Genomic DNA, 27,965 nt, shown 5'->3' on the forward strand with positions numbered 1-27,965 from the left:
CAAATCTGTCTCATTTTAGAATGGAACATTTATTTACACACTAGGAGAATGTCCGGACATCATGGCATCAGTTGTGGTGTTTGAACTATACACTTTGTATCATGATTAGTTTAGGCAGTGAGCTACTTCCAGAGTTTAAACTGTTCACAAAATGTGGATCAAGGCTAATGCAAATACAGCTAATAGAAGAAAATATCATCTCAGCGCCATACTAAAGATGTCCAATCATCTGAGAAAAAGTGATATCTGCGTATAAATTTGGTAGAAAATTCCACTGGGATATCCCACGTGATGAGTGACCATAACATCTTGAGCACAATGTCTGAAGGCCAAGACAGAAGTGTCTCCGCGTGTATGAAGATGGCACACGTGGCTTTTGTCAGTCTTTCACTTGGGACTTCAGCCTCACTTGCAGGTCTTCTTCACTGCAGCTCAAAGGTCACTGTCCACTCAGGAACGCAAGATGGCCTTTATTGCACTTGTTGGCATAGTGGCCCTTTTCTCCACACTGCAAACACACAGAGAAATCAAATAGACCAGTGTCTGTTTTTTTTTATAATTGTACTATATGAAACCACAGGGAGAAGCGTAGAAGGTCATTAGATGAGTCACCTTATAGCAGGTGACCTGGTCCAGCGGCCGTGGACCTCTGCCAGAAATTTGATTGTTGTGTTGATTCCCACCCATGGAGAAGTGGTTATGTGAACGGTGGCCTTGGCTGGCAAACTGAGCTGAAGAAAGTGACGAGCGGCCCATGGATAACCCCATCTACAGGAAGAGAGCAGGAAGCAAATATTTCACATGAGCGTTGTGGATATTGGACTTTGAAGTGAAACTTCATAAATACCCTAATTTGACATTTTAAAATTGGGTGGAGTCTACCCTTAAATGTGGGCGTCCACCGTCAATTCTGGTTTGCATATTCTCCCATCAACTTAAGTACTTCTGCTTTTACGAGCCTCTGAGCCTGGAGTAAGTCCAGCGCCATGGAAGGTGAGCCATTATATTACAGGTGAAGTTTGGATGCAGAGTGTACACCACACATTAAAACGATAAAAGGAACTTGCAGAAAACTCAAATCTATTCAGATCGCTTCAATTGAGACACCTGAAAACATCCATCGATATGAGGATAAGTAGACCATAATGCCACTGAATTAACAATCATAAATATAATTGTACGTCGTTGTTTTGTTTGTGTGTGGCGACAGCGAACTGCTGTTTGGGACAATCCTGGTACTAACGGATGTTCAGTGCGTGCAATTTCATCTGGACTGTGTGACTATTTAATAGAAAACACATTCATAATGTAGCCTCCTCCATCAAATGATTTTTTTGACATCCATTTTGGGGTCACTGGAGCCTATCTCAGCTGCATTCGGGCGGAAGGTGGTTTACACCCTGGACAAGTCGCCACCTCATCACAGGGTCAACACAGATAGACAACATTCACACACTAGGGTCAATTTAGTGTTGCCAATCAACCTATCCCCAGGTGCATATATTTGGAGGTGGGAGGAAGCCGGAGTACCCGTAGAGCAGTAATGTCAAAATGTCAGCTGTCACTCTCCGACTAGCGCACACACACACAAACACACAGTTGTCCTTGCAAGCCACTTTTTACAAGCTCTTATCATGACAAGTGACATCAGGATGCTTATAATAAGAGGTGAATAACGTTTCATCTACGGAAGCCTGGAAGATGCGTGGCTCAGTCGTTAGAGCAGCTGTGCCGGCAACCTGAAAGTTCCCGGTTTAATCCCCGCTAGTCACTGTCGTGTCCTTGGGCTAGATACTTTACCCACCTGCTCCCAGTGCCACCTACACTGGTTTAAATGTAACATAGATATTGGGTTTCACTAGAGCTTTGAGTCACTTGAGAAAAGTGCTATATAAATATAATTCACTTCACTATGTATTGCTATGTACATGCACTTTCTCCAGACTTTAATCCCATTGACAAGAGTTCCCAAGTAGAGGCCCGTAACTCTGTACCCAAGAACCTCAATAATCTGAGGGCAGAAGAGCAAGATGTCATGCCTCCGCAGACAAAATGTTGGACTAAATTTAGTCAAACGGTTGTCTCTATCAGAGGCACACAGGCATGGAACACACGAGCAGCTCCTATTAGAAACTGTGCCAGCTACCCAACCTTCAAAAAACCCCACTAAATCAGTGGTTAAAAAAAAAACCTATACCCATGTGTAATATGCACACTTAGTTGTTGTATGTAGGGCTGGGCGATATACCGAAACACTCGATATATCGCGGGTTTGTCTCTCTGCGATATAGAAAATGACTAAATCGTGATATTCGAGTGTACGTTCTCACACAGTTGCTTTTAGCTGCGGGCATTAAACTGCATGCATTCCTTCCTCTTTCTTGTTTCTCCTTCCAACAGACACTTAAAACAAGCGCACCTTCTTACATATGTCACGCATGCAACGTCACACGCCCTCCCCGAGCAGAGAGATAGCGGCATGGGTAACATTAGCTGTGATGCTAAAGGTGTGTTGCGAGTGGTAATACGAGAGAGAGAAGGTGCAAATCTGGTAACAAAAAGAGGAAGAATTCATTCCCAAGAAACACAGCACAGGGTTCATCGTCTGGCGGTGGTTTGGCTTCAAGCGGGAACATGTTGGAACATTTATACGGCAGAAGCGTTGCTACCAAAAGTAGCAGCACTGCAAATTTGTAGCATCATTTTAAAAGTCACCCGCTAGAGGATGAAGAGTGTTTGAAACTGCATGTCAACATCTCCGTTCGGTGCTACACCCACAAAACGTCGAAGCAACAATTTACACATCAACACCGTAGGACATATACTATTTGATATGCAGATCATTTTTATGTGACACCTATTGAAATATATTTTGTGACATCATGCACAACTGCACTTCATTTGTTTTTAACCATTGTAGTGGCGTTCTGTACAAAAAGTGCACTTTAATTTAGTGTTTTTTTGATATGTCATCTTAGTGAAATCATGCACAGAAAATGCACTCATAGCTTGTTTTAAAATGTCTCTGACAATCTTGCACTTTCTGTTTTGAAATGACATGAATGTTTGTGCCACTGCCTAATAACTGTTTATTAAAATACAGCTTTGGTCAATTGACTGAGTTGGGATTTCCCTCTCTGCATGAAAGTTTAAAATGAGCATATATCAATGCAGTATGAAGAAGAATGTTTTAATGTAGACACATAGAGTCATCATACTGCTGTGAATATATGTATCAAGAGTTCATTCAAGGCTAAGGCAAAATATCGAGATATATATCGTGTATCGCGATATGGCCTAAAAATATCGAGATATTTAAAAAAGCCGTATCCCCCAGCCCTAGTTGTATGTTGACTTGTTTTTATTGTTAATATTTATTGTAAGTTATCTTTTAATGTATTTATGATGTTGTCTGTAAATGTACGTCTGTTTTAATGGTGCCTGCCTTAGGAGAACAGATTCGATTTAGCTATTGTAGTTAATTCTAGTGTATTCACTGCGAGGCTTTTGCTCATGTGTTGATCAATATGCATTGTCCTAATAAGTTATTCAATTCAATAATTTGATTAATGCTTGACAAGTTATCGAATTACTGCCATTTTTTGTTGTGGTATATTCACCACTTTTGCTTCCTGAAATAAATCAAGATGAGGAAATCCCCCTGACATGCTTCTATATAAATGCCTTACGGTCATGATGTAATATTACTACAGCGTGAATTTTTTCCACAAATCCCAAACTTGTTTTAACCATTTGTGTGTGATCAGAATACCAATATCCCTTTCATCTTGTGTTTGTGTTTGAGCAGGTCTCACCTTTGACTGACTCTGAATTTGTTGCTGCAGAGGAGGCTGCTCAGTCATTGGTAATTCAAAACGAGGGCTGAAGAGAAACAAGATGACATTACAGCCTAAAAAACTGCATTTTAACATCCAGGGTATACATTCTTATGCTGAAAGCAAACAAGAACATACTGCATAAATTTGCAAGATTTTCCCTCTGGACAGAAGCCAACCAGGTAGTTAACGCAAATCACTCTTCTTGTGTGTCTGTGTCTGCAGTCAGGGCCTGAAACAGAAAGGATTAAAAAAAAGTAATTGCATTAATATGTTCATTGCTGAAGAGCATTTCCTTAATTACACAAAAGTTTGGTCTTGTCGGGGATCAGGCAGTCCATTGGACAGTAAGAATGCAGCAGAAATGCAGTAATACTTTGAAAAATACACAGGACAACGTGTGTATGTGTAGTTTAAGAATTATGGCCAGCACTAGCATTGAAGTTGAAAGACAACATTCTGAAGAAACAACAACTTCATTCAATTTATCGGATATAGCATGTACTAAAAACCTCTACGGACACTTTTTGTTCAAATTATATTTGAGTTTGTGGATGAAAACTTTCTGTTCCGGAAACAATCCTTTACTTGTCCTTGTGTTGGCCCACATTATTGTACACTAACGCTAATCCAACTGCACTTTGATATATACAATAATTAAAATAAGTTTTTTAAATTAAAAAAAATAAAATAAAATTGGGGGCACCACTTGCTATTTGCTAAACCCCTGGTGTGAAGCACTGGTGTCCAAGAGTGATCAACAAATAAGAGGGTATTAAACGTTTAAAAGTAGGAGTGTAATGATTCGTTTTAACATTGATTTGATTCAGAATTTGTGTTTGCCAATATGATTCAGGGATGTTTTTTGTTTTTTTTGACTGAAACAATTCAGTGAGTTGAAATCAATTCAGTAACGTCTTAGCAAAAACAAAACAAAAAACAACCACTGTGACTGTGAAATTAATAATTAGATACTGGACACTGCAGGTGAAGTTTCTTATAATCCTGTTATTTCTTGAAAGGGAAAACCACAGTGAACAACATTTTAACAGGAGAAATTTCTGCTAAATAGTTAAATCCGCCATGTCCATTTTCCATGCTGTCTTTGCCGATGAAGTACAGCATCCCAGGTGTGCGGGAAGCAAATATGCCCCCTCATCCCTGTTGATGGTGTTGGCCCCTACTTCCTAATTTCCATAGCCTCCTTGATCCATCTTTACTATTTCCATCTTTCTGAAAAAATAAATTTTCCTTGGCTACGAGTTGCTGTGTTGTAACTTAATGTTGTCGCGTTCCAGAAGTCGGTGCGTCACGGTAACTTGCGCCTCTGTCACTCCAGTTTTGTCGGTCGTGTTTTTTGTGGCTTAAAAGTTGTGATGCCGCTTTATATTATTGTTTTGTCATTTGTCTTTGCTGTGGTCTGGGCAATCGTGCTGTAGCTGAAAGTTTGTGTTGTTATTATTGATATTGTCTTGTGGCGTTTGCATTTGTTATGACCTTTCTCCACCACCGTAGCTATCCGCCACTTTTGTTATGATGACGCCACAGACAGGCACAGACTTAACATTTAAAGTCCTTATTATTAAAAGCACTAAACTTCATATAAAGTCAGCCATTCCTAAATCCAATGTTTTCCTTTTTCTAATAATCAATCGATTCCCTTTTAAAACTAACTTCGATCCATACCTAACTTCCGAAATGCAAACTTGCCAAGCACAGATCGATGTAGTTGAATATAAATCGATATATCGTTGCACCTTGTTAATTTGAAAGAAAAGTCTCATAGTATTCAATGCACCAAATATGTTTACTGCATAATGTGTTTTTTGCTGACAAGCAAAATGAAGAACTTTTTAGAGGAAAACAGATTTGTGCACCAAAAAATATAACAAAACTGAACCCAAAACCGAAGTAGGGTTACTTGTAGATGTCAAAGAGCCTACCGTGTTTGCAGAAGCCTCTGTCATACCAGGGACAGTCCTTGATCTTCGACTCAGGATCAATGTGCAGGAAGGGACATTCCTTGTTGCTACACTCACCTACGGGACACAAAACAGATAATATAAAATCAAACATCAAAAAAGTACTCTTTTGCAACTATGTCCAGGTTTTGCAAACGCACCAAATTTAGAGTAGAAGTAGCATTCAGGCATCTTAGTCATGTCATATTCGTGAAGGAACTCGCACTGGTCTCCTTTCTTGCAAAGACCTCTGAGCCAATGTTTGCACACCACTGTCTTCTCTCCACTGATATGCCGAAAAGGACACATCCCACCTGCAAATGAAGTGTAAACAAAAACAAAGGATATTTGCATGTGGTGAATATCTGTCTTCAGAAAACCAGGGAAGTTCGCGAACGACACTACGGTGGTCGGACTCATCTCAAAGGGGGACTAGGCAGCCTACAGAGAGGAGGTCTGGAAGGTAGCAGACTGGTGTTCAGATAAGTACCTTGCTCTGAACACCAAAAAAAACAAAGAGATCATCGTCGACTTTAGGAAACACAGCACTAACCTAGTCCCCCTCTACATTGAGGGTGAGTGTGTGGAGAGGGGCCACACCTTCCAGTCTCTTGGCATCCTTATCTCTGACAACATCTCTTGGTCAGATAACCCTACTATCATCACACAGAAGCCTCAGCAGCGGCTGCACTTACTGAGAGTCCTCAAGAAGTAGAACCTGGACTCCAACCTGCTGCTGACCTTCTACCGCTCATCCATTGAGAGCCTGCTGACATACTGCATCACAGCATGGAATGGCAGCTGCACCGCTGCAGACAGGAAGAGGCTCCAGAGAGTGGTAAAGGCAGCACAGCGGATCATCGGCTGCCCTCCCTGATAGACATTTACACCTCCCGCTGCCTCAGCAGAGCTACCAAATTTATCAAGGACAGCTCCCACCCTGGCTTTGACCTGTTTGACCTGCTGCCCTCAGGAAGGCGTTACAGCAGGGGTGTCAAACGTACGGTACAGGTTTTATCCTGCTGTACATGATGGTACATATGTACAAAATAAATCACGTTACTCCATCAATCGAGGAAAATCATCAAACTACATACATGGCATACTGTAATTTGATTTTGATATTTTTTTATCTTGATAGATTGAAAATGAACACCATTCAGTTGACGGATGAACATTATCACATCATTCATTCAGAAAATATAAATAACGAAAAATAAAGATAAAATACTATTAACCGCAACATGTAAGTGTAAAAAAACAACAACATTATGATTTGTACATTTTCAGAATGTGCTTCTTCTATTTTTAAACACAGAAAACAATCTGAAAGTGTCTTTATTTTTAAGTTATCGTGCAGGGATTTTACCAGTCCGGCCCACTTGGGAGTACATTTTTCTCCATGGGGCCCCCGATCTAAAATGAGTTTGACACCCCTGCTCTACAGCGTCATCAGGTTTAAGACAAAAAGACTCAATAACATTTTTTTTCCCTAAAGCCATAACCACGGTGAACTCCCATAGGCACTGATTTTATAGTTTATAACAGGGGTGTCAAACTAATTTTAGTTCAGGGGCCGAATAGAGGGAAACCTATTACCAAGTGGGCCGGAATGGTAAAATCCTGTCATGATAACTTAAAAATAAAGTTAACTCTGTGTTGTTTTCTTCGATTTACTTTGGCCAAAAATAGAACAAGCACATTCTGAAAACGTACAAATCCAGGATAATACTCTGGACAAACACTTCAAGTTTGTTGAAAATTCTGAGGAAGTTGGTGCAGCTACAAAAAAACGAGCTTAGACTTTGTCTCAGTATATATACAAAGCTAGGATTAAACTTTAAATCACAGTCTTTCACGGATTTAACAAAAACACATGTAAACTCTTCTAGGTATTTTTTGTCATATCCACGTCTCAATCCAGTGCTAACTCAACTAACCGTAAGAAACGGAGGTAAAAAGTATTCTAAATGGTTAAGTTTTCTCGTTTTTGACAGAGACATTATGGGGGAGTAAAAAATAATGATGTGTTTGAAGTAGAAGAAATAAAAGCAGGGATTTTTTTTTATTTTAATTTCGGTCGCGGGACGAAAAAGCCGCCACGCTTCACTTTGTATTTCTTGCTAGTACTAACAGAAATGTTATTGTGACATCCAGTGGACACATTTAGAACAGCAGTTTCTTTCTTTCAATATGCTCTAAAGGCCTACTGAAATGAGATGTTCTTATCTAAACGGGGATAGCAGGTCCATTCTATGTGTCATACTTGATCATTTTGCGATATTGCCATATTTTTGCTGAAAGGATTTAGTAGAGAACATCCACGATAGAGTTTGCAACTTTCGGTGCTAACAGAAAAGCCCTGCCTCTACCGGAAGTCGCAGACGATGACGTCACATGTTGATGGCTCCTCCCATATTCACATTGATTTTAATGGGAGCCTCCAACAAAAAGTGCTATTCGGACCGAGAAAACCACAATTTCCCCATTAATTTGAGCGAGGATGAAAGATTCGTGTTTGAGGATATTGATAACGACGGACTAGAAAAAAAAAATAATAATAAAAACAAGTTAAAAAAAATAACGCGATTGCATTGGGACGGATTCTGATGTTTTTAGACACATTTACTAGGATGACTCTGGGAAATCCCTTATCTTTCTATTGTGTTGCTAGTGTTTTAGTGAATTAAATAGTACCTGATAGTCGGAGCTGTGTCTCCATGGGTGTCTTGACACCAGTGTCTCAGGGGAGTCGACGGCAGCTATGGACGGCACAAGCTCAGCTTTTCTCCAGTAAGAAGCGACTTTTTACCACAATTTTCTCACCAAACCCTGCTGGTTGACATTCCGTCGTGATTCATGTTCGCTTGACCGCGCTCTGATCCATAGTAAAGTTTCACCTTCAGGAATTTTAAACAAGGAATCACCGTGTGTTTGTGTGGCTAAAGGCTAAAGCTTCCCAACTCCATCTTTCTACTGTGACTTCTCCAATATTAATTGAACAAATTGCAAAAGATTCAGCAACACAGATCTCCAAAATAATGTGTAATTATGCTGTTAAAGCAGACGACTTTTAGCTGTGTGTGTGCGCAGCGCTCATACTTCCTAAAAACCTGTGACGTCTTGCGAACACGTCATCATTACACGACGTTTCCAAGACGAAACTCCCGGGAAATTTAAAATTGTAATTTAGTAAACTAAAAAGGCTGTATTGGCATGTGTTCATCATTGATGTATAAACTATCGGACTGCGGTGTGGGTAGTAGGGGGTTTCAGTAGGCCTTTAATACTTTGCAAACTTATCACGCGGGCCGGATAAATCCTGTTCGCGGGCCTGACCCGGCCCACGGGATGTACGTTTGACACCCCTGGTTTAGAAGCTCTCTGTGTGCAATTTTTAATTTTCACCCACAGTCTGAATTATTTTGTATATATGTATATAATATAATATTTAAACAACACATTCAGAACATTCGTTCTCAGGACTGAACTATGCACCTTACCTCCTTTTGCACTATTTTTCTTTTTCTTTCCTTCCTATGTTTTGCATATTTGTAGACCCTCGATCGCACTGACACTGGGGTTGCTTTTAATCGCATTGTACCTGTGCATAGTGACAATAAAAGGCATTCTATTCTATTCTAAATGTGACTCGTGGTGTGTTTGTGTTTACCTTTCAGGCACTCTTCTCTCATGAAGAACTCGCACACAGCGGAGCCGGATTCTGAGGGGGAATCATAGTTCAAGTCTTCATACAAAACAGAAGCAGCAGTCTTCTTGGGGTCTGCACGTAGTTGGCGCCCCCATCGTCACCTGCTGCTAGGTAGCAGTTAGCATGAGAGCACTTACTGTCCATGCCGGGGAACGGCAGAGGCTGAGCCCCCAGCTGCTGCTCCACGGCAATCTCCAGGTCAAACTTGATATGGTCCACGTTAGCCAGTAAGTCCTGCATGTTTGCTTCTGTCCTGTGCCGCTAGCGAACTAAATGCTAAGCTAGCTAACTACTATTGAGCTAATTAGTCGGTCATTTCTTCAACAGCCACCGACCAAAGCTAGCCAGGCTAGCCCTTAGGCTAAAGACACCACGTAAATAACAGTAAAACGACTTTTGTGTTATGTGAAACAAAACAGCCGGAATGGTTTAGAAGTTAGTTTTTTTTTGTCACGGAACGTTTCTCTACGCTGTTGCTAGTTGAGACACACGAGAGGCGCGCACAATAACCTTTGACCGAAGCGACGTAATTTCCGTTTCCTCGGAGGGAGCGTTTCCCTTGAAGTTGATGTCTGGTTCAAACACTGATGACATCTGTTAAACAGACAAGAAGCAAGGAATCATGCAGAGACAGAGTTAAATTTTGCTCGAGGAGACACATTATTGGGCTGTACTCTAGTTAAAGATCCGAACCACGCTCTAGAGCAGTGGTTCTCAACCTTTTTTCAGTGATGTACCCCCTGTGAACATTTTTTTCATTCAAGTACCCCCTAATCAGAGCAAAGCATTTTTGGTTGAAAAAAAGAGATAAAGAAGTAAAATACAGCACCGTGTCTTCAGTTTCTTATTTCTTAAATTGTCCAACAGTGCAAAATATTGCTCATTTGTAGTGGTCTTTCTTGAACTATTTGGAAAAAAAAGATATAAAAATAACTAAAAGCTTGTTGAAAAATAAACCAGTGATTCAATTATAAATAAAAAAAATCTACACATAGAAGTAATCATTAACTTAAAGTGCCCTCTTTAGGGATTGTAATAGAGATCCTTCTGGATTCATGAACTTAATTCTAAACATTTCTTCACAAAAAAAGAAATCTTTAACATCAATATTTATGGCAGATGTCCACAAAAAATCTAGCTGTCAACACTGAATATTGTATTGTTGCATTTACAATATTTTCACAGTTTATGAACTCACAGTCATATTTTGTTAAAGTATTATTCAATAAATAAAGGATTTTTGAATTGTTATTTTTTTAATATTTTTAAATAAAATCTCACGTACCCTTTGGCATACCTTCAAGTACCCCCAGGGGTATGCGTACCCCCATTTGAGAACCACTGCTCTATAGTCCAGCCCACATGCTCCAGCATTTATTTGGGAGGTCCCTGGTTACATCACTGAAGCAGCCCCAGTCAGACACAATATATGATTATTCAGAAATGCAAATGTGCTGACACTCGTGATATCGCCCTGTCTCTGCTTTGTCTGCACGTCACGGTACTCGATGCTCGGCCTTTGCCGTCAGCAGACTGAGTCTGGACACAACACTGATACGAGACGACTCGCAATCTTTTGGATTGCCAGCTGTCCCTTTGCACAGATAGAAAAGTACAACTTCAGCGCATTTAATAATAACTATAACATGCAGCCTTTAAGCATAAGAGTTGTGTGATAACTTACATAATCATCCTAACAGTTGATAGTTTGTAAACAAACGCAACATACATTTGTTTTGGCAGAGGTCGGATGGATGGGATGGATGGATGGCTGAAAGATAATTGCATGGAGATGTCCCCATTTACTGTAGGAGAGATTGAATATGGTATATTTATGAAAGATAACAACATAGAAATGATTAGTAATATTACGATGTTGCAAGAAAAATATTTTGTTCGTGAAAGTCGATTTCTGAAAGTAAAACCCAAATTTTCCCATCGGATTTCAAATTATTCATAAAATATTGGAAAAACGGTTAAAAAATAAAAAGTAAACTAATTATTGTCTTCATTGGAGTAATTGAAGATGTTTTAGATAAGCCCATTTTTTTGTATTTTTTATTCTGTTTTTTATTTTTTGTTGTTTTTAAAAAATGCCAATTTTAATTGTGCATTCCACAACTGAAAGTGTCTTAGCTATATTTTTTTTATTTTAATTATGATTTGATTTTACATTTACATTTAAATTCTAATTATCTTTATGATTATCTTGTAGTTATCTGTAAAGCATTTTAAATTATGCGTTATGCATTGTGCTATATAAATAAACTTGCTTTGCTTTTCCTTATATGGCAACAAATCAAATTAAAGTATAAAATTATTTTTTTTAATATAGCACATTTTCCTCGACACCTTTTGTGCATTAATGTTATTTTCCATTCATAGTCCTTCCTCAGTGAGACCCATTAAAATTAGTCGAATACTATTTACCCAAAATAATTCCACACTACACAAAATGCAGAGAATAAAACCAACAATGAGTATCAGAAACACATGTCACAAATAATTACATTTATGGATTTGGTGAAATTTAAAACTGCAAATGCAATAAACTGTAATATTTTAAAGCTACAAAGAACCTGCTCTTTCCAAATATACAAACATAAGACAGAGATGGAAAATATAATTTGTGTTTTTGGTATTCTACTTCCTGTTCTATAGTAATTGCTGATAATTATGGAGAAACGCCAAATTGGATTTCATTGTTTTTGACTGTGCAGCACGGTGGTATAGGGGTTTGTGCATCTGCCTCACAATACGAAGGTCCTGAGCAGTCCTGGATTCCATCCCGGGCTCGGAATCTTTCTGTGTGGAGTTTGCATATTCTCCCCGTGACTGCGTGGGTTCCCTCCGGGGTACTCCGGCTTCCTCCCACCTCCAAAAACATGCACCTGGGGATAAGTTGATTGGCAACACTAAATTGGCCCTAGTGTGTGAATGTGAGTGTGAATGTTGTCTGTCTATCTGTGTTGGCCCTGCGATGAGGTGGCGACTTGTCAAGGATGTACCCCGCCTTCCGCCCAAATGCAGCTGAGATAGGCGCCAGCGACCCCCCGCCACCCCAAAAGGGACAAGCGGTAGAAAATGGATGGATGGATGTTCTTGACTGTAACAGAGAAAACAATATTTGCTATTCTATTACAGTAAAAAACACCTGCTTACTTATTGAATAATTACCATTTATCTTCATTAGTTTAGTTTTTTTCCCTCCATTTTTATCATTCCAGTTGCTTCTGCTGCTACAATTACGGATTTCACAAAGCAAGTTAGTTTTAGTTGAAAACATTTTTGTTTGAAAAAAAATGCCAAGCACTGTAACTTTTTTTATATCTTAGTTTTCAACAATATGTGAAAGGCTCATGCAAATAAATGCAACACAGAAGGTAGCGGCAATGGAGTAGAGATACACAGGAGATGTATTTACTGTTGTAAGAATCGTTTCTCACCTGACTGAGTAAAATAAAGGTCAATATACGGAATTTAAAACATATTTGTGGATTTTAAACCCCAGTCAGTGACACAAATTCAACTGAAAAAGTGTACATTCTAAAGACTGGTGCACCAATTGTTAGTAATTACTGTTCACAAGCTAGTGTCCTCCCGCTCCCAATAAAATATCTTTGGGCAAAGGGAATTCTGCAGTGAAATTTACACACATAGGCAACTGGTCTTTATCCAATCATATTGATTTTATTGGCAAATAAGCTGTATTTGAAATACATCCCACATATACCCTGTGTCAAATGTACTGTACTGTATGACACTTCATCAAGAAAAGGATTGTCATATTTTACAGTGTAGATTTGGACATTTCACTGAAACTTAAAGCTTAAATGTGGACAAAGCTGCAGTAGAGGAAAGCACAAAAAAAAACATGAAAGCTTGCTTTGACTGAAAAATCAATCAAGGTGATAACCGTCTTATTTGAAGGGGTTGAACCGCATCACAAATGAATGATGGAGGTCATCATTACATGTAACTTTTGCGATAATTATTTGTCCCACCATCCATATCTGGATACTATAGTCTTCTACAGCTCAGGGAGGCCAGGCATTGGAAAATGACTTGCGAAAGCCTCCACTTCTGTCTTGATCTCTGCTACACGCTGCTGGAACTTCTCTTCCTTGGCCAAGGCCTGGATGAATTCCTTCAGAGGAGCTTTGGGATCCAGACTTCTCTGCACCTCCAAGGTCAACTCAATGCCTGGTGGATATAAAGAAAAATCCTTATTTTTTTTCCCTCAAACCCACCTTGTAGTGGTTTGTTGTGCAGAATGCTACCTCTGTGAATAAACTCTGCCACCTTCCTAAAGTCATCTTCCACCAAGCCTCTGGAGGTCAGAGCTGGAGAGCCAAATCTCAGTCCACTGGGGCGCAAAGCACTCTTGTCCCCTGAAAAAAAAGACATTGGTATAGTTTGCATTACTGCTCATACAGTGTAACCAAAAAAACAATACCTGGGCAGGTGTTTTTATTGCAAGCAATGGCACAGGCTTCCAGAACCTTCTCTGCTCGTCCTCCGTCAGTTCCTTTGCTGCGCAGGTCCAACAAGATCAAATGATTGTCAGAACCACCTTAATGGACAAATATGAAAAGTAAGGATGATTAGTGAAGATTAGGGATGGGAATTGAAAACCGGTTCTTGTTCAGAACCGGGTTCCAGTGTATAAAATCCTCGGAATCACTTGCCATTTTTTCAAACGGCTCTCTTATCGATTCTTTCGGGTGGTGGTGATGTCATGCGACATGCGTAGTGACGTCAGATGGCAAAATGGCAGAGTCCGGGCACAACAAACGCTTTAAAGTTGACTACATTTTACAAAAGAAGCAAGCAACAGCACTACTTGTAATAATTATAAGGCTGCTAGTTCATAAAGAGGACATGCGAGCAATATGCTGAAACATTTGAACACACATGCGATTATTAAAAATGAAATAGTCTGTCTATCTGTGTTGGCCCTGCGATGAGGTGGCGACTTGTCCAGGGTGTACCCTGCCTTCCGCCCGATTGTAGCTGAGATAGGCGCCAGCGCCCCCCGCGACCCCGAAAGCGAATAAGCGGTAGAAAATGGATGGATGGATAGAATACTTTTTGAATGGCTCCGATGTCATCCCAGCAGCACTAACGCTAGCAAGTCATCTGAATACAAGAAGTACTAACTAACACTTCCTATCATGTTAGAGCTGTTATTTGTTAAATTCAAATGAATGTCTTCTGATTTAAATGAACATGACGAGTGGCAGATTGTGACTGCACTTTCACACCTGCCTATGAGCGTTGTTTTATCAATTGAGGACTATGTAAGTTGAGTTTTGGCCACCATTCGTGGTCGGAACTTTGATTGTTCCTCATGTATATCGTTTGTGGACGCTTCACTAGCTGTACGTTCTTAAGGGTAACTCTTTGCTGTTCTCCAGCATTTTGCTATGTTTTGTAACCTGATCAGTTTAGTTTCGTTTGGCATAGCCTTCTCTATGCACAGCCTTTCCCAGCGGCTATCGCCTTTTGCTTTTTAGTCAATATATTTATACCTGCACGCTGCCTCCTCGGCAATGATCGCTGTCATGCAACCCATGCGTCACAAATAAATCACGATATGTATCGTTATCGCAGGAGGCTGAAATTTATATTGTTATACAGATTTTAGGCCATATCGCTCATCCTTACTATTACGCATTCTCAGAATTACTAGTGTTAGAAAAGGGGCACATTCATCCTTACCAGTGACAATCTTGTAGCCATGCTCAATTAAAGCGTTGGACATAGCTTTGCAGTTGACAAGAACCTGCAACTGGTAAGCTTTGAACTCGGGTGTCATGGCTTGTTTGAGAGCGACAGTGACACCTGAGGACATAAAAAGCAGAGGAAAAAAACTGAAGCATTTGGCATTGAACAGAAAGAAACACTGTATGTCAGATTATGAGGAGGACCTGCAATGGCGTGATTGTGTGGCCCGCCTTGAAGCCCTGGAAACACCGCTTGATTGATTAAAGACTCAAGATTGTACATGGTCTCCTTGCCCTTAGCGTCCACACTCCGCACACCTGGGGGAGAGCAGAGAGAGGATTATAACGAATGCTTGACCGCTACACTGAGCGAATTTACCTTTCTTGAAGAATATCAGTCCGGCTCGGCAGCCACGCAGCGTCTTGTGGGTTGTCGTGGAAACGATGTCACAGCAGTCAAAGGGCGAAGGCACGACTCCGGCAGCCACCAGTCCACTGATGTGCGCCATGTCTCCCATCAGAAACGCGCCATTCTCATTGGCAATCTGCCTCATGCGGGCGTAGTCAATGTTGCGGGAATAGCAGCTGGTTCCTGTCCAAATTAGAAATACTTTTTTCATCTTTATATTCCTAAATAACACATATGACACTAAAATGGCCAACCATCCAGACAACAATAGGATATGTGATTTCTTGTAGTCGACAGTGAATTAGACTTAATTCAATGTGATTTTCCTTGAATTTACACCTGATATTAGCAAGAGAACCATAGTGCGTGCATGTGCTACATCAGGGGTGTCCAAAGAGTGGCCTGGGAGCCATTTGCATCCCAAAACTCGAGTTATGTTAGCCCGCAGCATATTTTTGAAATAAAACAACAAAAAAACAAGAACAATGCAAGGAAAGAGCAAAAAGACATATTTTTTTGAGAAAAGGCTAAAATGTTAATATCAGATATCAGCAAAAAAACTAGTATCGGATTGCATCGTCTTGCATCTAAAATGTCCAATATAAACGCTCTGATACAAGCATTCTTGCAACGTGTTCAACAGCCAATTAACATCCAGATGTCCTCCCATAAGCCCACAAGTTGGGTCTTGTATTTTAGTGAAGTCATTTACAAAAGGTAAACAATGTAGGCTATAGGCTACTAAGGAGCTAGCAGCTCTACAACAGCTAAGCACACAAGCTAAACATATGTAGTCAGTGTCCTTAATTAAAAAATATTGCAGTCTAAAATGCCATATTTTTCAATACAAACCAGTATCAAATGATATTAAATTACAGATAAAAAGTCTCCACAGGCATGTGATTTGAACTTAATGAAAAAACTGAAAAAAAGCCAGGGGTCTAGGGGTCCCTGGTGGGGGGATAAGGGGGGCAGTTTGCATTTTCCTTTTAGTTTCTGCTTTAGTGGATTCTGCCTTGGATTTTATAGCCAATTTTTGTCTCTTTGACTCCCTCTCCACTTCTAACTGCTCCAAATGCAAAATTTTACAAAGTGTACAAATAATGTTTATTTTATTAGCTAACTTCCTTTATCTGTATAGTTTTTTGTGATTTATAGCATGAAATAACAAATATCTAGCAGTCATGTTTTTTATGTTTCAAAAGGATTCAACTATTTAATGTCAAAATATAAACAGTAGAAATAATGAACAAAATGTCAGCTACTGTCTTGTTGTAAAACACCAATTAAAATTAAATGTAGCATTTAGACAGGCTATACTGTACCAAAAGTCATCAAATGTCTGCCACAATCATGTGTGTTCTACTTTTCTTAAATGTGTATTCCACGTCTTCCACGTCAGGAAGACATGTTGGGCATTATTTTATCCAGACACATACATTTGTCCAAATATGGTCAAGTAAACACATTGCGGGTTTCCTGGACATCTCCTACTTCGCTAAAACCAAACTATAAAAAGGAGAATCCCTCTGCCATCTTCCACTAGTTTCTTTAATATGTAAATTGCCGGCTTGAATATTCCCTCTTTTCTTCTCAGACTCTCTCGTCGTCATTTGGGATGTGCGCGTCTGTTGTGATTTCCCTTCCTGGTTCCATGACCCACCCTATTTTGCCTCTGATTGGCCTGTCCCTAATGTTTTGCCCTAATCTTAACCAATCGTGACTCATCATAGTAAACCAATTATCCGATCATAGATTTTCTTATACATAAAAAAAAAATCAACCAATCATTATTGATATTTCCCATATATTTTGTCCACTGCCCGTGGAGTTGCTTTGCTATGTAGCTTCAAGTTTTAAGTTAGTAATTTTTAATGGAAAACCGTTGTTTTTGTTACTACTCATCCGTACTCCATCCATCCATCTATTTTCTGACGCTTATTCCCTTTGGGGTCGCTGGAGGGTATCTCAGCTACAATCGGGCGGAAGGCGGGGTACACCCTGGACAAGTTGCAACCTCATCGCAGTCATCCGTACTCATCACGGGAAAACCAGAGATGTAGGCAGGTATGGCAAAGAAACCGATCAAGATTTAACACACATTGTTGGTCGAAAAAAACGAATACAAAAAGGAAACATTTTTCATATTTTTACAGAGATAAAAAAGACGTATTTCCGACTATAGACGGAAAAATCACATGCCTGTCTCCAAGACAGAAGTGTATTGGAAAGTATTCTGCATCAAACGTGTTGGCATCATTCAACTTAAGGCATCATGAGCTTAACCTAATAAATTGTTGTGGCCACTTGGTGTCATCTAAAAAATAATTACTACTCCACTTCAACTTAAAGACAGCATAAGTCCATTTCAGACTGGTAATATGTAAAAAGTGTGTGTTTTTCATCACTACAGTTGTGCCAGGTTTTCTAACATTCAACAGTATGAAAAATATGTATAATTTGTGCCGATATTGTAACTGAGCAATACTAGGATCTGCTAATACTCAAGGCTCCAATATATAACTTATAATGTCACCCATAACACAAAGCTGAAATAAAACTCTGTCTTTAAGTGTATATAATTTCTGTTTTTGCAGAAAAAAAATACCAAAATGATGGGAAAAGTTTGGACACTCGTGTGCTAAATGACCTGCAATGATGAGTTTGGGGTGGAAGAGGCGTGCGTTTTCTTGCAGTCGGTCGTAGTCGATGTAACCAGTTTCTGGATTCACCTGAAAGTAAAACAGTATTTGAAGGAATTATAATGATGTATGGGAACAGAATCATGCAAGCGTGTGGTCACCTTATATGGCATGGACTCAAAGAAGATGGATGTTGCAGAAATTTTCTTTTTCTCTGTCATGAAGCCGTGTGTTAAATGACCTCCATCCGGCAGGTCCAGGCCCATGATTCGACCATGAGGCTCCACGATGGCAGTGTAGATTGCAAAGTTGGCCGGAGAACCTGCATTAAGAACAAAAAGGTGTGTTTCTCTAACTCCATTTGAGATGAAAAACCATATTGGTTACCGGAATAAGGCTGCACGTTCACGCCCCATTTCTCAGAGTCCAGACCATAGGCCTCTAGCGCCCTTTTCTGGCAGAGCCTCTCCAGCTCATCAACGTGCTCAGTACCGCCATAGTACCTACATTTGGAGACCATTCAGAATACCACACATTTTTTTAATTAATAGAAAATCATCCTGATCTGATGCAGACCTCCATTATGATTTGTTTACTATTCCACAAGCTTTGTTCATTTATATACCTCTGACCAGGATATCCTTCGGAGTACTTGTTGTTCATACAAGAACCAAGAGCCTCGAGAACAGCTCTGCTGGTGAAGTTCTCTGAAGCTATCAGTTCCAGTCCAAATGTCTGCCTGAGCTTCTCTTTTTTGATAATGGAGAACACCTGACACACACAATAACAACCTGACAGATTATGTGGCAATTTTATGGCCAATACAGTAATATATAGTATAATAATATAAAGAACATAATGTCATGGCTGTCTTGAGTTTCCACAATTTCTACAACTCTTTTTTTTTGCGATTGAGTGATTGGAGCACATACTTGTTGGCCACAAAAAACGCCTTATTGCAGTGAAACTTGTCAAGGGACATGTAACTAAATACTAACATTGCTGTATGTATACTTTTGACCCAGCAGATTTGGTCACATTTTCAGGAGACTCATGATACATTCATAAAAGAACCAGACTTCATGAATGTTTTTTTGTGACAAACAAGTATGTGTGCCAATCACTCTATCACAAAAAAATAACAGTTTTAGATATTATTGGAAACTCGAGACAGCCATGACATTATGTTCTGTACAAGTGTATGTAAACTTTTGACCACGACAGTCATACATATACATATATATACTGTATATATATATATATATATATATATATATATATATATATATATATATATATATATATACATACATACATACATGTGTGTATATACATATATATATATATATATATATACACACACATACACACGTATATAGAAATATGCATACAGTCGTCCCTCTCCACATCGAGCTTAAAATATTGCAGCTTCACCATTTTGCCATATTTTTTTATAGTAATGATCTTTTTTTATACAAAATGTTTGACCTAAAATAAGCATTTTCAATCAAAGATGACTAAATGAATTAAAGTTATAAATACTACAATACGATTGGCCATCATAGGAGACGAAAGAAATCAGAACACACCGTTCAGTATCATGACCACTGATTGGTTCAGCCTCCGGATACATTACTACATTGGATTAAAAGAGTGTAAAAGTGCTTAAAGGCTGTCAATTCATGTCTAGAGGGCTCTCATAATGTTGAAAATGTAATTAGAAGGTCATAAACAGCTTTTCTATGTTTTAGCTATGAAAATATTAAATTTGATGCCTACTTTGCTGAAATCTCTTTAGCGTGGTCATCCATCCATCCATCCATTTTCTACCGCTTATTCCCTTTTGGGGTCGCGGGGGGCGCTGGCGCCTATCTCAGCTACAATCGGGCGGAAGGCGGGGTACACCCTGGACAAGTCGCCACCTCATCGCACGTGGTCATGTACGCAACCAATTAATAGTGATAAACGAGGGACGACTGTGGTCATGGTCTGGTGTTGCAAGAGTGCTGCAGTTTGTTAAGAGAAAGAGGAATTTCAACATGTACGATGACATTCTACAGCAGGGCATGATGCCCTCGACAACAATGGTGCTCAGAAAAAATATTGACACTTTGGACATGTTCATTGTGAGGATGAGCACTCACTTGTGTTGTTTGCTATTGTTTGCAGGGAAAAACATTTATACAAAAAAAACTTTCCTTCCAACTGCCAGCATCACTTAAGCTAAAAAGAGATACTGTATATTTTTACATTTTGTGTTCATGTTTAATTGTTTGATTCATCATCTCTCCTATTGTTCTGTCTTGTCATTTTGTCAAAAATTAACTTCTGTTTTGTAACAGACAATAAAGGTTATCTATCTATTTAATTTGACTGAATTTTGCTATTGCTGAGGATAGTAAATCTGTACAGCTTTCAAAATTATAGATTGGCTACACTTAAGTTATTTACAAGTAAGTTGCACTTCTATTATCCCTTGAGAAAATATAAAATGGCTGTTGAAATGTTTGTTGTGAGATACTGTAGTGTACAGCAACACAAATAGATAAAACTAACCTCAGAATCATTGACAGCCAGCGGCTCCAACATCATCTTGTTGTGAGACTCCCATGTTTCCTTGGTGACATGTTGTCCATTTGTTAAAGACATGGCTTTTGAAGACCTAAACAAGAAAATAACTGTTACATTTTTTATTTTTGAGATTGATCCATTACATGTGTTTAGAATCGGGCGATATAAATTATACAGTATGTGATAGGCGATAACAACGATGTACCGTAATTTGCGGACTGCTGTATAAGCCGTTACTTTGAACCTGCGCTTTATACGAAGCTGTTGCTACTTCATGGATTTTTCCGCGTTCTTAAACTTCTCAGTGGCCTAGTGGTTAGAGCAGGGGTCACCAACGCGGTGCCCGCGGGCACCAGGTCGCCCGCAAGGACCAGATGAGTCGCCCGCTGGCCTGTTCTAAAAATAGCTCTAATAGCAGCACTTACCACCTTCTATTTTTTAAATCGTATTTACTTACTAGCAAGCTGGTCTCACTTTGCTCGACATTTTTATTCTAAGAGAGACAAAACTCAAAGAGAATTTGAAAATCCCAAAAAATATTTTAAAGACTTGGTCTTCACTGGTTTAAATAAATTCATTTATTTTTTTTACTTTGCTTCTCATAACTTTCAGAAAAATAATTTTAGAGAAAAAATACAACCTTAAAAAGTATTTAAAAATGTTTAAACACGTATACCTTTTTTTTTTATTGTAAACAATTATAAGTATATTTTTTAATGTAATTGTTCATTTTAGTTTATACAAACTTATTATAATTAAAATTCCCCAAAAAATTTCTGGCAAATCTAGAAAATCTGTAGATTCAAATTTAAATCTTATTTCAAAGTCTTTTGAATTTCTTTTAAAAATTTTGTTCGGGAAAATCTGGAAGAAATAATGATTTGTCTTTGTTAGAAATATAGCTTGGTCCAATTTGTTATGTATTATAACAAAGTGCAGATTTGATTTTAACCTATTTAAAACATGTCATCAAAATTCTAAAATAATCTTGATCAGGAAAAATTACTAATGATGTTCCATAAATTATTTTATCTTTTTCAAAAAGATTCGAATTAGCTAGTTTTTCTATTCATTTTTCTCGGTTGGATTTTGAATTTTAAAGAGTCGAAATTGAAGATAAACTATGTTTCCAAATTTTATTTTCATTTTTTTCGTCTATTCTCCTCTTTTAAACCGTTCAATTAAGTGTTTTTTTCATTATTTATTCTTTACAAAAAACCTTCCGTAAAAGGAAAAAAAATGTACGACGGAATGACAGACAGAAATACCCATTTTTTTATATACCGGTATATAGATTTTTTTATTAAAGGTAAATTGAGCAAATTGGCTATTTCTGGCAATTTATTTAAGTGTGTATCAACCTGGTAGCCCTTCGCATTAATCAGTACCCAAGAAATAGCACTTGGTTTCAAAAGGTTGGTGACCCCTGGGTTATAGTGTCTGCCCTGAGATCGGTAGGTTGGGAGTTCAAACTGGCCGAGTCATACCAAAGAGTATAAAAATGGGACCCATTACCTCCCTTCTTGGCACTGAGCATCAAGAGGTTGGAATTGGGGGTTAAATCACCACAAATGATTCCCGGGCGCGGCACCGCTGCTGCCCACTGCTCTCCTCACCTCCCAGGGTGTGAACAAGGTAATGGGTCAAATGCATAGGACAAATTTCGCCACACTTAGTGTGTGTGTGTGACAATCATTGGTACTTTAACATGCTGCCAATAAATTCAGCCTTGTCACATCAGACCAAAGAAATTGCAGAAAGGTTCAGGGTGGACCAACGAAATTGTTCACAATAAATCCGATGCATTCACATAATCATTCAGTCAGCCATTTAGCGCATTATGGACTGTACTTCATCATGGAGAAGAAAAAACAAAATGCACACAAAGCAGCCCCGAAGACAATTGAGCCATCGAAAAGGGAATTGAACGGAAATTCCCCACTAAATACAGGCCCCAAAAGTGTTACAGGCATGGTCTTTTGTTAAATTTGTGAATGAACGCAAGCGCCTGTGCAAACTTATATACAGACTTGTGCGGCCAATCCATCCATCCATTTTCTACCGCTTATTCCCTTTTGGGGTCGCGGGGGGCGCTGGCGCCTATCTCAGCTACAATCGGGCGGAAGGCGGGGTACACCCTGGACAAGTCGCCACCTCATCGCAGGGCCAACACAGATAGACAGGCAACAATCACACTCACATTCACACAATAGGGCCAATTTAGTGTTGCCAATCAACCTATCCCTAGGTGCATGTCTTTGGAAGTGGGAGGAAGCCGGAGTACCCGGAGGGAACCCACGCATTCACGGGGAGGACATGCAAACTCCGCACAGAAAGATCCCGAGCCTGGATTTGAACCCAGGACTGCAGGACCTTCGTATTGTGAGGCAGACGTACTAACCCCTCTTCCACCGTGAAGCCCCTTGTGCAGCCAAAATATGATAAAAAAAAATAATAAGTGGGAGTGCGCTCTATAGTCCAGAAATGACTGTAAATCTGTCATTCAACAGAGATTTGAATGGCAATACTGCATCTTGATGATGAAATCCTACCGCAATCCACAAATTTAAAGAGACAAACTGCCACAAGCTGCAAAGTCGCATTAATATAACTGGAGGAGTTGGAGAAAACTGCACTGTAACAGACACTTTTTGGACTTAATTCATACTTAAGCCACCCGACTATCAGCAGAAAACGATACAGATTGCGCGAGGCAACTATCACAACCAATTAGTTTGACAACATCAAACATTAATTGTGTCATTTCAGCAAAACACTAAATGTAATGCACTGTTTACAGTCAATGGCATGACACTGTTGGAAAGGAACCTTTAAAATTGGAATACATTCCCTGCATCAGAAGTATGTGCCCCTTACGGTGCAGAATGCTGGAAAATGTCAGTAAGTGACATTTGCCAACTGTCAGTTTTCCACACGGAGTCCAAGAAGAATCCGTCTGTTTTTTTAACGCAATATCGAATGAAGATTTATTGGCAGGATGTCAGCAAAACAGCACGGATGGCACTGAGACAAATTGGCACTGGAGCTGGATTTGGGGATGTTTTGAGAAGATAGCCAGACAGCATCATAAGAGTGGCCCTTTACTGGAAACCAGAAGGTAAAAGGAAAAGAGTGTGACACGAGAACACCTGGCATCCCACAGTATAGAAGGAAAAGATTTCAACGAACCTGACAAAAACCGATCCAGAAAACAGCCTAGAATCGACCACAGTGGAGAGTGTTGCCCTACATGGCAGGAGGCGAAATGGACACTAAGTACAGATGTGACGTTCTCAAGCGAGCAGTTTTTTGAGCATCTCTTTTAAGTGAACGATGAGAACCGATTCGCATCATATTAATACAAATTGCCCAGGGTTGTGCACGCTAGCCGACTGGACTAGAAAATAGGTTGGGGTCAAAAGAAAAGCGTTTGATTCCTTTTTGTGGTTCTTTGTTCTGCTGTGGATATGTAAAGTACCTCACGCGTAATCACCAGGTAAGGTAGTACAATTTTGCATTCGCATTTTTACCTTGTCCAAATTTCTATTTAGGTGAGGGGACATTTTAAATAGCAATCTAAGGGTCAATGCTTATAGGATTGGATATTGGATATGGCACAACCTTATGGAATGTTTACAATGGCAACAAAGGCCAAATTAAAATATTATTAATGTTTCACTATAATTCACACTAATAGATTATAAATTGTTTGTAATTATCCATCCATCCATTTTCTACCGCTTATTCCCTTTGTGGTCACGGGGGGCGCTGGTGTCTATCTCAGCTACAATCGGGCAAGTCGCCATTCCTGACTACCTTTAAAGAGCCATAAATCCCATCTCTAGCAGTAAATAAGTATTATTGTTTTTGCAAAATGCAGTAATATATATGCAAAAAGGATTTTAGGCCATATTCAATCAATCAATCAGTTATATTGCCCACCTCGATATGTTGATAATCCTCTTAAGTTCCTTCTTTATGCATACCAGCAAACTGATTCACATATTCCACATTCCTAAAAAAAAATATTAAGGCTCGATCTCCTGAGGTCTTGTCACATTGTGCATGTGAAAATGTTCAAATCAAGAGACATCAGTTTGTCAATTTGCTATGAACTGATCATTACTGGTTAAGAGGTGCTGAAAAAAATTGATTAACACCCGAATCCTGATTTTCATTTATTCTGACTCAAAATTGATTTGTACACTTCCGAAAAATCCTTAAAAGAATTTTAGAAATACATTTTTAGGCCATCCCCAGCTTGCCTTCTACACATACAGTATGTCATATGTCAAGGGACTTTTGTAACCTGTAACCATTTGTTTTGAAAAAGTTTTATTATAATTTCTATACCTATGCGACAATAGGTTTGAATCGAAAATCGTGTTGAATAGATAATCGATTCTGAATCAAATCATCACCACAAGCACTAAAATCAAATTGTGATTGAGTTTCAGGATACACATCCCTAAAAATACAGTGATATTCTAAGAGAATGTCCATTCATCCATCCATCCGTTTTCTACCGCTTATTCCCTTTCGGGGTCGCGGGGGGCGCTGGCGCCTATCTCAGCTACAATCGGGCGGAAGGCAGGGTACACCCTGGACAAGTCGCTACCTCATCGCAGGTCCATTCTTGTTTGTTAAACCAAGGGTGTACAGTGGGGCAAAAAAGTATTTAGTCAGCCACCGATTGTGCAAGTTCTCCCCCTTAAAATGATTACAGAGGTCTGTAATTTTCATCATAGATACACTTCAACTGTGAGAGACAGAATGTGAAAAAAAAATCTTGGAATTTCCATTGTAGGAATTTTAAAGAATTTATTTGTAAATTATGGTGGAAAATAAGTATTTGGTCAATAACAAAAATTAAACTCAATACTTTGTAATATAACCTTTGTTGGCAATAACAGAGGTCAAACAGTTACTATAACTCTTCACCAGGTTTGCACACACATTCTTCTATGCAGATCTTCTCGAGAGAAGTGATGTTTTGGGCCTGTCGCCGAGCAACACGGATTTTCAACTCCCTCCACAGATTTTCTACGGGGTTGAGGTCTGGAGACTGGCTAGGCCACTCCAGGACTTTCCAATGCTTCTTACAGAGCCACTCCTTCGTTGCCTGGGCGGTGTGTTTGGGATCATTGTCATGCTGGAAGACCCAGCCACGTTTCATCTTCAAAGCTCTCACTGATGGAAGGAGGTTTTGGCTCAAAATCTCAAGATACATGGCCCCATTCATTCTTTCCTTAACACGGATCAGTCGTCCTGTCCCCTTAGCAGAAAAACAGCCCCAAAGCATGATTTTTCCACCCCCATGCTTCACAGTAGGTGTGGTGTTCTTGGGATGCAACTCAGTATTTTTCTTCCTCCAAACACGACGAGATGAGTTTCAACCAAAAAGTTCTATTTTGGTTTCATCTGACCACATGGCATTCTCCCAATCCTCTGCTGTATCATCCATGTGCTCTCTGGCAAACTTCAGACGGGCCTGGACATGCACTGGCTTCCAGGGGGACACGTCTGGCACTGCAGGATTTGATTCCCTGTCGGCGTAGTGTGTTACTGATGGTAACCTTTGTTACTTTGGTCCAAGCTCTCTACAGGTCATTCACCACGTCCCCCCGTGTGGTTCTGGGATTTTTGCTCACCGTTCTCATGATCATTTTGACCCCACGGGATGAGATCTTGCATGGAGTCCCAGATCGAGGGAGATTATCAGTGGTCTTGTATGTCTTCCATTTTCTGATAATTGCTCCCACAGTTGATTTTTTCACACCAAGCTGCTTGCCTATTGTAGATTCACTCTTCCCAGTCTGGTGCAGGTCTACAATTCTTTTCCTGGTGTCCTTTGACAGCTCTTTGGTCTTGGCCATAGTGGAGTTTGGAGTCTGACTGTTTGAGGCTGTGGACAGGTGTCTTTTATACAGATGACGAGTTCAAACAGGTTCCATTGATACAGGTAACGAGTGGAGGACAGAAGAGCTTCTTAAAGAAGAAGTTACAGGTCTGTGAGAGCCAGAGATCTTCCTTGTTTGAAGTGACCAAATACTTATTTTCCACCATGATTTACAAATAAATTCTTTAAAATTCATACAATGTGAATTCCTGGATTTTTTTTTTCACATTCTGTCTTTCACAGTTGAAAATTACAGACCTCTGTCATCATTTTAAGTGGGAGAACTTGCACAATCGGTGGCTGACTAAATACTTTTATTGCCCCACTGTAACTATGTTTGATCCATCCATCCCTTTCCTACCTTTCGGGGTTGCTGGAAACATTTTACCTCGTACATTTAAAATCAGCAGAAATCCTGTTGAAATTGTGATTTACTTTGGGGCTTCCCCAAATAAACTTTGGACATTTACGTGCACAAAGCAAATGGGCGAGCAAACATAACACATATTTAACAGTGTTGCGTAATCAATCTGGACTCACGGTCACATTCCTAAAAGAGAAAAATTCCATTCTGTGTTCGACTGACCTAAACAAATGTCTTCTCGTCAAAAACCTTTAGTGAAAAGTAGCAGTGTTTTGATTAAATTGTAGAATGTAATAAAACGTGGTATTCTGTTCATTTTAGCAAGTTGATTTAACAAACTTTCGGTTTTGGAACAGTGCTAGTACAATACTGCCTTAAGACATGTGGTTCATATGCAAAAAAAAAAAAAAATGTACTCTGTATTTTCCAGTAAGTTTTGACAGGATTGCAATAAAAAGTTGGACTTTTAAAAATTGTTCTGCTACTACAATGTTTTACATTGTTTTGTTTTATAACTCACCCGCGGTGCAGGAAGAGAAGCTGCAGTCCTTTTCTAAAACTTGACCGTAAACACGAGGAAGGGGGAGTGACAAAGGATGAAGTCCGCCAAAGTTTCAACCAATCAGATGAAACGATACTTGTCTTCTTCGTTTACTATTTCATCAGCTTGTATATTAGAGCGCTCCTGTTTGGCAGGAAAAGGGCCTACTTCTGCATAACTGCAGTATATTGCACAATACAAACATAATTTTCGACAGCAGTGTAAATACCCAATAGATAAATATGTCACAACAGTTGAATACAATGTATAATGTTCAGTTTTGATTGACATTGTCAGAGAATGA

General features: G+C 39.4%; 2 protein-coding genes across 3 annotated transcripts; both read right to left on the reverse strand.

Annotated features, from left to right (window-relative positions):
- Nucleotides 1-10: 10 nt before the first annotated feature.
- cpsf4 (cleavage and polyadenylation specific factor 4) lies at nucleotides 11-10,062 on the reverse strand. The gene is made up of 8 exons (XM_061884972.1): nucleotides 9,647-10,062; nucleotides 9,471-9,521; nucleotides 5,959-6,111; nucleotides 5,780-5,875; nucleotides 3,975-4,068; nucleotides 3,816-3,882; nucleotides 613-768; nucleotides 11-508 (listed from the first exon to the last, which is right to left on the reverse strand). The coding sequence occupies exons 1-8, from the start codon at nucleotides 9,747-9,749 to the stop codon at nucleotides 440-442; spliced, it is 789 nt and encodes a 262-aa protein (XP_061740956.1). The 5' UTR covers nucleotides 9,750-10,062; the 3' UTR covers nucleotides 11-439.
- Nucleotides 10,063-13,177: 3,115 nt separating this feature from the next.
- Nucleotides 13,178-27,765, reverse strand: shmt1 (serine hydroxymethyltransferase 1 (soluble)). Of its 2 annotated transcripts, none has more exons than XM_061884166.1 (12): nucleotides 27,641-27,765; nucleotides 20,843-20,948; nucleotides 18,912-19,057; nucleotides 18,674-18,789; nucleotides 18,448-18,608; nucleotides 18,295-18,376; nucleotides 15,615-15,827; nucleotides 15,440-15,553; nucleotides 15,231-15,353; nucleotides 13,966-14,082; nucleotides 13,790-13,900; nucleotides 13,178-13,712 (listed from the first exon to the last, which is right to left on the reverse strand). In XM_061884166.1, the coding sequence occupies exons 2-12, from the start codon at nucleotides 20,933-20,935 to the stop codon at nucleotides 13,540-13,542; spliced, it is 1,449 nt and encodes a 482-aa protein (XP_061740150.1). In that variant the 5' UTR covers nucleotides 20,936-20,948; nucleotides 27,641-27,765; the 3' UTR covers nucleotides 13,178-13,539. The 2 variants fall into 2 exon arrangements, with proteins under 2 accessions (XP_061740150.1, XP_061740151.1); XM_061884167.1 differs by lacking the exon at nucleotides 27,641-27,765 and adding an exon at nucleotides 24,047-24,071.
- Between the last annotated feature and the right edge of the window lie 200 nt (nucleotides 27,766-27,965).

The sequence above is a fragment of the Nerophis ophidion genome, linkage group LG23 (assembly GCF_033978795.1).
Source record: "Nerophis ophidion isolate RoL-2023_Sa linkage group LG23, RoL_Noph_v1.0, whole genome shotgun sequence".
NCBI lineage: Eukaryota > Metazoa > Chordata > Actinopteri > Syngnathiformes > Syngnathidae > Nerophis > Nerophis ophidion.

Bases quoted from the DNA above. Each gene is read 5' to 3' on its own strand.
- cpsf4 (XM_061884972.1), bottom strand. From the start codon at position 9,749: ATGCAGGACTTACTGGCTAACGTGGACCATATCAAGTTTGACCTGGAG. The intron at 6,112-9,470 runs GTAAACACAAAC...CTTCATTTGCAG, and splicing joins GAGAGAAGAGTGCCTGAAAG to GTGGGATGTGTCCTTTTCGG. The intron at 509-612 runs GTGACTCATCTA...GTGTGTTTGCAG, and splicing joins ACCAGGTCACCTGCTATAAG to TGTGGAGAAAAGGGCCACTA.
- shmt1 (XM_061884166.1), bottom strand. From the start codon at position 20,935: ATGTCTTTAACAAATGGACAACATGTCACCAAGGAAACATGGGAGTCT. The intron at 18,377-18,447 runs GTGACCACACGC...TTTTACTTTCAG, and splicing joins TTGAGTCCATGCCATATAAG to GTGAATCCAGAAACTGGTTA. The intron at 13,713-13,789 runs GTAGCATTCTGC...TATATCCACCAG, and splicing joins GGCAGAGTTTATTCACAGAG to GCATTGAGTTGACCTTGGAG.